The 12,423-nt window shown below is 48.1% G+C and overlaps 1 protein-coding gene across 1 annotated transcript in view; it reads right to left on the minus strand.

The window, feature by feature from the left end:
* Nucleotides 1–652: 652 nt before the first annotated feature.
* The window catches only part of adamts18 (ADAM metallopeptidase with thrombospondin type 1 motif, 18), a 68,080-nt gene continuing 56,309 nt past the window's right edge, over nucleotides 653–12,423 (minus strand). Inside the window, exons 17-23 of the mRNA XM_036964090.2 lie at nucleotides 11,110–11,230; nucleotides 10,440–10,566; nucleotides 5,532–5,736; nucleotides 4,538–4,732; nucleotides 3,901–4,134; nucleotides 3,363–3,537; nucleotides 653–3,258 (exon numbers count right to left, since the gene is read on the minus strand). Coding sequence (XP_036819985.2) covers nucleotides 3,113–3,258; nucleotides 3,363–3,537; nucleotides 3,901–4,134; nucleotides 4,538–4,732; nucleotides 5,532–5,736; nucleotides 10,440–10,566; nucleotides 11,110–11,230 — 1,203 coding nt within the window. The 3' untranslated portion in view covers nucleotides 653–3,112. The remainder of the gene's footprint in view (nucleotides 3,259–3,362; nucleotides 3,538–3,900; nucleotides 4,135–4,537; nucleotides 4,733–5,531; nucleotides 5,737–10,439; nucleotides 10,567–11,109; nucleotides 11,231–12,423) is intronic.

Consider the following 12,423-nt stretch of genomic DNA (forward strand, 5'->3'; position numbering starts at 1 on the left):
GCCGGAGTTGGTCAGATGGCAACTTGTGCTCCACTGCCTTGAGAAACACCCACGACAACTAACTCAATGCTCAATATGAAAGTAAGAAAAAGACTGTCGTTTTTCAGGTTCTTTTTAGACCCGTTTGGATGCTGACAGAGTATATAAAGAGATACAGCACCATGTTCTTTGGAATGAATCATCTCTACGGTGTATTTCTAAATAAATTAACTGAAGTACACAATGAGGAGAAGTAACCAAAGGGTGCACTGTAACGCTGTGACAGGACTGTATGTGGGTGGTGTTGTGAGTGTTTGGGGAGGATGGATTTGACAGAGAGCGGGCTGGTGATCATGGATGAAACAGAGGGGCCTGTTATTCACAGGGCCATGACAAGGCATACATCCTCCCATGAACTGAGTGAAGAATATAGCCGAAAAACCTCCAACTCCATCACTACCCCTGAAAATCTACAAAATGGTTGCACTGATCCGCTAGGTGTTTATAATTCACCCTGTCCTGCCTGCCTCTCAGTAGGACTGTAAGCGTGCAGTGGAAATGAGGGGGGATTCCTGCCATCATGATTCAGGTTGGATTGAGAGAAACGTGTTGATTATACCCAATCATCCCTCCCGCTGAGTGTGACACAAAAGTATCAGGAGCATCGGAGAGGTAGGGGGAATAAATCTTGTCATAGTTTTATTATAAAACATTGAGAAAAAGTAAGAAATATTACACTGATCATGCTCTATATTACAAGCAGCTCCCCTCTCAACCAAAATGTGTTCAGTTTCTCAGATCCAGTGAAACGGTAATAAATTACACTTTTCCTGTTTTTGCAGGTGAAAAGACAATAGAGCATACAACAACTGTACAGGACATGGAAAATAAGAAGAACACATGTAGAATTATGCAAGGCTGATGAAAAACGCACGTAAAATCAAATATCCTCCTACAGTCCAACATGACATTTGAACGTCTATTTTGAGAGCATTCGTTCAACACCATTAAACCAGGGATAATTCACACACACAATTCACCGGGAACGGAGGCTAATTGAGTGGTTTTATAATACAGAGTGCCATTCCCGGTGGAAACCAGTTCATAAACGTGACCGTGGAAGTATAGCAGGAAAAGCAGAGGGAACAGTCAAGAGGCCATCTTTGACCCTTTTGTGAGTGTAGGTTCCTGGGATGCTGTTGAGGCCTGGTGAAGGCAGAGGAGGAAGCTGTGGTATTGGAAGGAACGGTAACCTCCCGTGATAATGACAGTGTTAGCTGTGAGCAGGTCAGAACCAGAGACAGAGAGAGCCCTGGCCAGCACTGCCACCGCTCAGGAATGTACTTCACAATCATATCAGTCTTGCTCTTTCCTTCCCTCTACAACCCAAGCCACTGATGGAGAGAAGGCTGAGGAGGAAAAACAACTCCCTGGTCATGAGTGCCCCTGACCTGACCAGACCAGACCTCTCTCCCTCTGTATGGGGCCATCCCTCTCTGGGGAGCATGTGGAGATATAGGATCTTTATGATCGACAACAAACAACATCCTATACTCCAGCCACGCTCTTCCTGTTTCTCTCCCTGCTGGCTGGAAGTAAGTCGCCTTTGCCATCTGTACAATTGGCTATCCCATTGCCTTCCACAGGGCCACTAGTGCAAATGGGATTTACCATAACGTAGCTGCGATCTACAGTATTTCATAGCACTAACTGATGCTAAAAATGAAGGTGGGGGTCACGAGAGAGGGAGAGGGGGAGTGGAGGGATGCTGACATTTTCTCAAACAAACCAAACAGAGCTGGCCTGGATGGTGAGAGCAGGGGCAGAGTAAACAGAGGGAGGTATGCAGCAGTCCTTTTCAGAGGCATTTGTTGGTCTGCTCTGCTCCCCCCTAAAGCCTGTCTGCTCCCACCACGCCAGGCTCTGTGACTAATTAGCATTCTGAAAAAGTATGTCGAGAGAAAGTCGACAACCTCAACCCTGGCTACCCCCCTCCTCCCACCCAACTATTCCGCCAACTCTCGCCCACCACTTCTCTCCACATCTCCCACCTGGCCAGGCAGAGGAAAGAAAGCATCTTCTCTGACCCGGCCCCATTCACAGCTCCCTTTACTAGCCTGCAGACATTGATTTTCATTAATGAGTGGTGGTAGTCTGGGGGATCCTCTGTGGCTCTACCCAGCGCTAGTTAATGATTTGGCATCATATCTACCCGGTGTGAAGGGACCTAGGTTCAGTGCTGCTGGCCCAATATACAGAGGATGTTTACTTATCATTATGATGGATGGGGGAAAGAACCTACGGTATCCCGGCAGCTGTCAGCTTTGCACCAATATTTTCACAAGACACTTGGAGGATACATTACAATATGGGTAAGCAAATGTTACTTTGTCATACACAAATAGGCATGTATTCACGACATGAAGATGTCTGGAATGTACACATGTACTGGAAGTGCTGCATCTCGTTACACAGTAAAGCACCAATTGTGAACCATGACAGATAAGAGGGACCAGGCCTGACAAGTGCATGTGAGAGTTGTGATCAAGTTTGAACGTTTTACATATACGATGTACAGTCTAACGATTGAATCTGCTGAGCTTTCGCGGTAGGCATACCTCTACATGTAAAAGAGCTGGAATCATGGTGCACATGCAGCACACAAAGCCCATGGTGCACTTGACAACTGCTAAGTAACGTGTGGGCCATAATAACTTAAAATGTCATCGGAAACCAGACGCCTTTAAATATAAAAAAAACAAAAACATTTGTGAGCTAAAAATGCAGATGTTCTTAGAGCTCTTTTGATGTTGACAACGTCTGGGCGTACAACACATGCATTTACACAGAGAGTGTCCTGCAATCATTTGTTGCACTGTATTTCCAGTTATGAGAAGACGCTGCTTTAGCATGAATGTCTTTGCCCGCATTGCCATCGTTAGCACAACGTGTCCACAAACATGGAGGTGATTCTCTTTTATTTCGCTAATCACTGTTAGTCAAGTACTCCAGGAACAAAGACTGCGCCTCAGTTCTCTTATGCATTATGGCCCAAAATGTATTTTTGAACCACAGTGTCCTTTAGAGTTGTAGCGCATATTATGCCATTTCCCTCCAATTTGCAGCTAGAGGCTCATGGGAATAAGGAGTCCTCCAATCTTATAGGTTTTTTGCCATTGCAGGACTTGCAGCACTGCTGTCCGTAGAACTTGTGATTGCACACACTGTGCTGAGGAACCAGATGACACCAGCTGAAGAAGTCGACACAAGACTGCTCGCCTGATGGAGAGAGGATCAGGAGGATAGTGTTAATAGACGCGAGACCAGCAGAAATGTCAGACAGAACTTTACAATTGTTCCTACGAGTGGCTGAATTAGGTCACCTTTGAACGTTGGCGCAGGAGCAGGAACGTGGGCAGGAGGAGCAGGACAGAAGTGTGTGTTGCAGGCCCGGGATGTTACGGGTCTCTGGTGGTTCAGGCATCCAGCTGCAGGACGTCCCTGTCTCAGACACTGGATAGAACGGGACTGTACCCCTCCCCCACAGGATACAGAACACTGAGAGAGAGAGAGAGCGAGAGAGCGAGAGAGAGAGAGGTGTTGAGGATTGCGCATAGAGTAGATTACGAATGCATACACCATGTCCTTTACCTCCAAGCTATGTCTAGGGAGAGGAGAGAGAGAGAGCCTACGTGCATACAGACATCACAGGCCCGCTGATCAAGGGGAAGTCACATGTCAGACTGTAAGAGGTTGCCTTGGTAGATACTACATACATATACATGAATATCACCCCCTTTGGGCCTAACAGCAGAGCGAGAGAGAGCGAGAGGATGCTTCACTAAATCCATATCCATTCAACATGAATCCCCATCATGTCTGGGAGAACAGGCAGGGTGGATGGAGAGTGGATATGCGTACCTGCTGCCAAGGAGAAGAGTACCAGCCCAGGACCACAGCACTGGCTGTCCTTCCTGGGGCGACAAGTCGAGGCTCTGGGCACGGCCCCCTGCTGCAGGTCTGCTGGAGATCCCCAGAGGGTTTGGGAAGGTTCCTGCACCTTCTCATAGGGAAGTCTGTGTAGCCCCCCTGTGAATCCCTCTCCCCACAACGTAGCTCTCTCCTTCTGACCCCTGGGCCACAGGATGTGGAGCACTGCGGAGAGAACGGCCAGAGGGGGCACCATTAGCAAAAAGAGAGCGGAGAGAATAAGGCGACGTGAGAACCCTCAGAGAGAAATACAGCTGGTCCCCCAGTGGAGCGAACAAGACAAGGTCACCCCGCATCGCCATAGCAACAGTGCTTAACTTACAAAGTGAATGTCTGAATGTCTGTAAAGTTTACATTTGGCATTGAGGCTATTTGCTTTGTTCTGACGAGGGGACACAGCATCAGCACTCTGGATGTGTATGTGTGTCACAAATGCATTTCTGTCTAGACATTTTCAATGCATGTATTGGGTTCTTTGTGCGTCGGCGTGTACAAGGTTATACAAAAGTATGTGTGGGTGTGTTTGTACAGCATGTGCGTCTGTCTGTCTGTCTCCGTGAGTCACTACCTCGCCCCAGGGTGTTGTGAACCACTGCAGCCGGTCATTCTTGGGGCAGCGGCGCAGAACGCAGGTCTCTTGGGCCTTGGGTTTGAGGTGTGGCTTACACATACTGTCCGGCACCACCACGGCCTTTGCTCCGGGGTCAGTGCTCCTGCAGAACACGCCGCGCTTCCTCATCCCACGCCCACACGACTTGGAACACTGAGAGGAGAGCAGAGGAACAGAGGGTCTGGTAAACTCAGCCTGAACTCAGACTGGGAGGCAAGCTCAGAATGAGTTGTGTCTGAGCCCTATGAAGGATGTAGTCAACAAGGGAGGTAGTCAGTGCACAGTAAAGTGCACTCTGTCTACAGTCCGAATGACCTGTGTCTAAATCGCTACAAAAGAGACACACACTCATCTTGAGATGGCCCGAGAACTCTGAAAAACAGTGGAACATAACAGCGTAGGTCAGGTATGTTCAAATTATTGCATAAGGGAATGTCATTTTATTTGTACCATATACTGTGCACTGCTTGATAAAAAAAAAACATATACGTCAGACAATGCAGTGAAGAGAAAACGTCCCTCAGGGTCTCTGCGGTATCACTGACAGACAGGCGTTTACAGAAACAGCAGGTGGAGATCCCAGTCACCACCGGCTCAGACGGAGAACAAAGTCGCTGATCATGACTAGGTATCATAGCCTCTATAAATCCAGCCATGTCAGTTTTGCCTAGCCAACTCTAAAACTGAGGGACTCACAATAATGATGCGTGATTAATGATGATAATATTGAAATAGTTCTGTTATATAGTACTGTTCTCAGGCCAGTGAGTATGCAATTAACCCTGTGTCCAGCAGAGGGCGGGGAAGTGTTTTCTCCATGCAATAGGCCACCACAGACATTCGCTTATTAATTGCAGCGTTACCTGACATATCTCAAAGTCCTATATTATCAAATTATCATTTTTTCAAAATGTAATGGCAGTATGTGGGCATGTCGTGCAGTGTGGCCTACCTGTGACCAGACCCCAGAGCTCCACTCAGGTGGGCAAGCCTGGTTGTGGCAAGGCAGCACCTGGGCCGGGGAGATGACGGGGCACAGGGAGTGAGCCACCACCTCCTCTCGCTGGTACGTCACCTTACGCAAGCACTGGATGTGACGTGTCTGTTGGCCGCCCCCACAGGACTGACTGCAGGGCCCCCAGTTCCCTGTCGTCCAGCTGAGGAGAGAAATGGAGAGAGAGACGTGTCAGCCCATGTAGCAAACCAACAAACGCTCCTCGAAAAAGAGTGACTGAATTATGCGAAACAGAATGGTGGTAAACCTCTTAGAGTGACTCATAAACCTGCACGTGATCTCACAGTCACATACACACACACTCTGCAGAATAACTGCTGTACTCAGCACAGTCAGCAGGGAACCTATCCAAACAGATGATTTGGCTGTATACTTTCCGCTCCTAACCTCTGTCATAAGCGTGTCAACCACATGACGCAGATCCCTAATCACAGCAAGGAACCACAGATTTCCTACATTTATTTTGGGTCTAAACACAGCCATCACTCTCTACTCTGTGCCCACAGGAAGGACAGAGACACACGCACACACATACAGGTATATACACATGCACCCACACTCACACAAACATACTGCAGATGTGCGGTAACAGCATCAGTCTATGCACGCAGCACACACACGAGAATCTTAACATAAACATTACATCCCTGGGGCAGACCTCCCAGCCACCCCGGACCTCTATACCAAGCGGTGTCAGAGGAAGGCCCTAAAAATGGTCAAAACCTCCTGCCACCCAAGTCATAGACTGTTCTCTCTGCTACCGCACGGCAAACTGTACCGATGCACCAAGTCTGGAACCAACAGGACCCTGAACAGCTTCTAACCCCCAAGACATAAGACTGCTAAATAGCTAGCCAAATGACCTGCATTGACAATTTCTGCACATACTTTTTTTACTCATCACATACGCTGCTGCCACTGTTTATTATCTGTCCCTTTATTCCTAGTCGTATGTACATATCTACCTCAATGACCCCGTCCCCCTACACATCAACTCAATACTGGTACCCCGTGTATATAGCCAAGTCATTGTTACTAATTGTGTAACTATTGTTACTTTTATCATTGCGTGTTTTACTTTTCTATTATTTCTACATTTTTTCATCTCTCTCTGCATTGTTGGGAAGGGCCCGCCCATAAGTAAGCATTTCACTGTGAGTCAACACCTGTTGTTTACGAAGTATGCGATTAATACTTTTGTGGTTTGATTTGTGTACAACATACTTAAACACTGCAGGGTTTCCTCCATACAGTATGAGGCTAACCGTATACACCCGACTCTCACCTTCAGTTAACCCCTTAGCCCAACTTTCCTCTCCCCTGGCCTCCCCTGGGACAGGATGCTACACTCAGTGTCTCCACTAGTTGCGGTCTTCTGGTATCTCTGGATCATTCTCAGCCTCTGATGAAAGCAGCCTGCCTCGAAAATAGACTGTGTCTTGGCATTTTGGGGCAAAGGGAGATTTAGCGCAAATGACTGCTCTGACAACCACATGACCAGGGGCAAGGAGGACGGACAGCTGACTCAGTCGAGTTCTGAAGCTCCGGTGCCGACCAGCCACTCCTACTGCCCTTCTGTCAGACCTTTCATTTCCCTTCAAACCCAGCTCTGATAAATAAGAGAGAAGGCTAAACTGCAATTTTGAGGAGAGAAACACGACCCGTCTAGCAAAGCACCGGTTCAGATTTATATTCTCTTTTTTTCCACTGCAATATAAATAAAAATATGTGCTTCAATGTTGGCTTAGCTGTAATTTGTATTTCTGGAATCTTTCAATAACTCGCATGTGTCCAGCCATACATTTTAACTTAAAATGTTGGGAATATTGAGAAATACTGGATGGCTTTGCATTCATGCAGCGGTTACATTTTACTGTCATGGTATGGGGTTTGCATTTCGCTGGCATACGTTGACTTTTCATCGGATGCATAATCTGATCGACAAATTACTGCACTAACAATCTGTTCAAGTGTAACGTAAGCAGTGAAAGATCTCGCACAGCAACCAAAAGCACCTCAGGTTAGAACTTCAAGCACCATTCTAAACAGCAGTCTCTCTGAGCTTCTCCTCCTCCCCCTCCTCCTTCTCCTCCCTGCTCTGGGCCTGCCTGCTGATGTCTCCCCGTTTCTCCCATTGTTTAGTGCACGTGCCACAACTACCCAGGAAGAGCCAGGTAAGTAACTCTACAGCTGCAGCCTGCCTACGGGGATCTTCTTCAGAGCATTAAATAAACTATAAACTAAATAAACAATCGAGTCAAGTAAATAGAAAGGGAAGCAGAAGGAACATTGAGAGAGACGGACAGAAGAAAGTAGAGAGAGAGAGAGATTAGAAACGGACGCAGCAGGGGAACTGCAAAACTCTTTAAGGCATTAACATTCATCTCTCTGGTGACATCCTGGGCTGGCAGATAAAGTTGGCTGCTAGAAGGCCCCGTGGTGTTTGATCTCACCATGCCCCATACTGCACAGAAGCCAGTGGCCCTTGCAGGCAAGCCTGCATTGTCTGGTTGAGGCTGGGGCCCGAGACCAGTGCAGGGGTTGCTGGATTCCTGGCTGGCTAGACTGATCTGGCTCTGTGGGGATCCAGACTCTCTCTCTATAATAAAACATGGACAGACCTGTCAGAACTGCAGATAGTCGCTGGAAAGAGGCCTCTTTTACGCGCCTCCTTTTCTGTTTTTGATAGCATGCCCGTACAGTTTGGAAGTATTTATAAAAGGTATCCCATAAATCCTGACACTTAATCAGCGGGAAACATGGTCCACTGATTCAGGAGTCTGGTACTGATGGACAGGACTCTTGCTCTTGGATTTATGTTGATGATATCATTCACCTGGACGGCACACACTTCCTCTCCAGCTCACACGGGGGGGGGGGGGGGGGGGGGTCATTAGTGGTCTGGTCCATTTAAACTTTTCCCCTGATAGCAGATATAGTCTGACCCAGATTACAGGGAAGAAACCCCCTCTCAAATGGTGGGAGCCTCGCAGAAAAACAGTGGCAGCGTGTTTTAAGTTGTAACTGATAGCTGGCTGGTTATTAACCCTCACAGGCGGGGCAGCACAGCCTCGGGTCTTAGCCTTCTATACAGTGACGGAGCCGCCTGTGGAAATGTGAAGTGGCAAAAAAATTGGACCGCGGCACATACCACAGAAGAAGGGAAGGTGATCTCTGTGGTATGTGCTGCTGTCCAATTTTGGCGACGTTAGTCCCCTGAGCACAGAAGAACGTGAGTGGTGTAAGTGGTCTAGCCCTAGGCCTACAACATGTCTGAGCGATAATGACGTAGAATAGAATGATGTACCAACGCAATCCGCAAGATGCAACAGTACCGTACTCACACAACAACACACACAGCAAAGGCGCTCACTGACTCCCAGCAGGCTTAGAGTTGTTTTACAATCACCCACTGTTATTGAACGATTTGTCAAGGACAGGGAAAGCTGCACGGGTTTGGACAGGGAAAGCTGCACGGGTTACTATTGTTTCTTTAAGGATGTCATATGGTCCTGATTTCCACCTCACCCACCATCACTCATATACGCTGTACTGTAACGTGAATGTGGGGGTGGGACTTCAGACAACACAGGCAGACAACAACGAGGAGAGGATGACAGGCGGGTGGAGAGAGAGAAGGCGTTTCTCATCTCTTTGTCAGTGTGTCGGGCTCAAAGAGTCTCTCTACTGACGGGTTCATGGCTGTTCCTTTTGATGCAGGAGCATCGTAAATCGAGCCAGTCCCATAGGAGCTGAATGGACTGAGCCAGTCCCATAGGAGCTGAATGGACTGAGCCAGTCCCATAGGAGCTGAATGGACTGAGCCAGTCCCATAGGAGCTGAATGGACTGAGCCAGTCCCATAGGAGCTGAATGGACTGAGCCAGTCCCATAGGAGCTGAATGGACTGAGCCAGTCCCATAGGAGCTGAATGGACTGAGCCAGTCCCATAGGAGCTGAATGGATTGTCACTGGAGCAGAGCTCAAAGTGAAGTCCATTCAATATGCCAATTTGCAAAGTTGAGAATAGTATCCAGTGACTGAAGAAAATGGCTGGTGTGTGAAATAAATTCCCCGAAGGATGAGACCAACCAAAATGTCTGAAAGGATTGCTGGTGCCCAGTAAGTGTCTGGAAATTACTTTTACTGGTCTGTCGTGGTTGTAGAAAATTGTTGACTATCCCAATTTAGCAGACAGTCGTTAATAATGGGCTACTAAATTCGTCTGTGATCTCTGTCTGGCTTTTTCTAGCATCTTCCTTCTTTCTCTCCGGTGGCGAAGACCGGCCATTGAGGAGAAGCGAGAGGCTGCGGTGATCTTCTTTCAGAGCTGTCTCTGAGCTGAACCTTATCGGTGCGAGCGGTCCTCAGATGGCCAGGCAGAGTGAAACTGAGCATGAGTGGGGGGATGGGGCAGCTCTCCGCGGCCTAGAAGCTGTGGCTTTGAGCAGGGGCCAGCGCTGGGAATAGCAGGCCGGGCCTGCCCCTGTCTGGAGGGTATGTTAATCCTGTTTGGTTTGGGAGCCGGAGCCTTGGGTAGGGAACGTACGGGGCTCTCCAGCAGGACGCGACAGGGAAAGAAGGCTGAGTAGTCCCTGCCCACAGTAAAGAGACCACACCAGCATCCCAGACCCAAGCCACAGCAGCTCGCCAGTGGAACTACTGCACAGAAAGTAGGCTGAGGTTGTGGTATGAGTCTGTCAGAAAGAGGGAGAGAGAGACAGAGAAATAGAGACAGGCAGACAGGCAGACAGAGACAGGACAGACAAGACAGACAAGACAGACAAGACAGACAAGACAGACAAGACAGACAGACAGAAAGAGAGAGAAAGAGAGAGTTAATTACTAGGCTGGGCAGGGCTGCGTGTTGCACAGGTGAGAGCTGAGCACTGGTCTGGTCTGAGGGTTGCACTGTGTCGAGTTGACTTGGGTCCGCTGATCTTGAAAACAGATGGCCTTTGTTGAGATCTGACCTGAAAGGGAGAAAAAGAGAGAGAGAAAGAGAGCGAGGCAGAAAGACATCATTCTTATCAGTTTTCCTTGTGTTTTACAACCACTGAAAAGGTCACACAAAGCCCACTCTCTTCTCCCGTCTGGGCAACACGGGAGGGCTTGACAACTAAAGTAAAGTATGAACGAAATAGTGACAGGGTGCAGATAGCGATCTCTGCTCTAAGCTTGTCTAGAGCTCTCTGTCTGCTGTCACCCTCCCTACTGGGATAAAGTGAATGGAGTAAGCGAGCCACTGATCCAGGCTCACATATAACAACACACACACATTTGCTGACATACATTGATGAGTGAATAGGACAGAGTACTCAGGGAGGTCTGTAAAAGGACCAAGGGAGACCGTGCAACCTTTTCACTGCCGCTTACAAAGATGCTTTTGATAAGCCAGAACGCACTTCCTGCCACCCCAATGTACCACACGCACACACACACACACACACACACACACACACACACACACACACACACACACACACACACACACACTTCTCTCATCCAAGGCTCACCTCCAGCACACGGGGCAGAGCAGTCGGAGCGAACCACTCCCCATGTGTAGTTGGGTTTCCTCTCACTGCGAGGCAAGGTGTACTCCCACACCACACCTGGGTTCTTACCCTGCAGCAGGATCTGAGGGAGAGGGAGAGAGGGGGGATATGACAGTGAGGTAATGGATCCGTCTTAGCACCTTGACAAGTGTGGTTAGCAGTCATTCCCCTCCCCTGCCAAAACAGACAAGTCTAAGCATACCCTGAAGTGGTTCCAAGCAATGGACCATAGAGAATGACAATGAAACACTAAGACAAGTGAAGTGGCAGGAAACTGGTGACTTGGTGACAATGGCGTTGTGGAACTGTGTGTGTGTGTGTGTGTGTGTGTGTGTGTGTGTGTGTGTGTGTGTGTGTGTGTGTCTTTGTATGTGTGTGTCTGTGTGTGGCCCTTGTGAGGGTCCGATAGACAAAGCTCTGTGACTGAACCGAAAAGTGACCACTTGGCAGACCTAGATGTTGGGTCATGGAGCACAGGCTGGGGTTGCTTCTAATGGAGTGGAAAGCTCTCAAAATGAAGGGCTGCTTTGTTCTCCATAGACTTGGCCAAAACTTTTTGGGGACAATATTCAAACCAAACTGAGGGATTTGTTGACAATGACCAGCAGTGACACTGACTTAATATATTTAGGCATATGCAAGCAAATAGCAAATTATTTACCTGTGACAAGTAAGTGTTTCTCATATCAAAATGCTAACATTTGTCTCAAATGTTGTTTTGTATGTGACCCAGTAATAGAATGTCGAGTTCTGTTTCTGTGCGTTGTTCGTGTTTCTTGTTTTTGTTTTAAATTGTGTTTATTTATTAAAGCACTCACTCCCTGAACTTACTTCCCGACTCTCAGCGCACATCGTTACAGTTAAGCTGACCCCCAGAGCTTCCAGGCTAACTATGTTGCCCTGGAGCTATGCCATTGGACCCTTCACGCTAGCATGTCCACGGCCGGTCCAAATTTACATCAGGCACGGCAAACACAAGTTCCAGAACGTGGCCCCGGTGGCTCCCCTGTCCATCTGGAGCACAGAAAGCCACCTGACATCAGACACAATATGAGACAGCCCTCCCTGATCCTGCCTGCCTGTGAAAGTCCACAGCCCTAACTGCCCTCTCCCCACCTCCACCTACATCCAAGCCTCAACCAAATTCACAGTTTTTTTATTGATATTTTTTATTTCACTTTAATTTAGCCAGGTAGGCCAGTTGAGAACAAGTTCTCATTTACAACTGCGATCTGGCCAAGATAAAGCAAAGCAGTGCGACACAAACAACACAGA

This window comes from Oncorhynchus mykiss, chromosome 26 (assembly GCF_057628025.1).
Source record: "Oncorhynchus mykiss isolate SJ-2025 chromosome 26, ASM5762802v1, whole genome shotgun sequence".
NCBI classification, from domain to species: domain Eukaryota; kingdom Metazoa; phylum Chordata; class Actinopteri; order Salmoniformes; family Salmonidae; genus Oncorhynchus; species Oncorhynchus mykiss.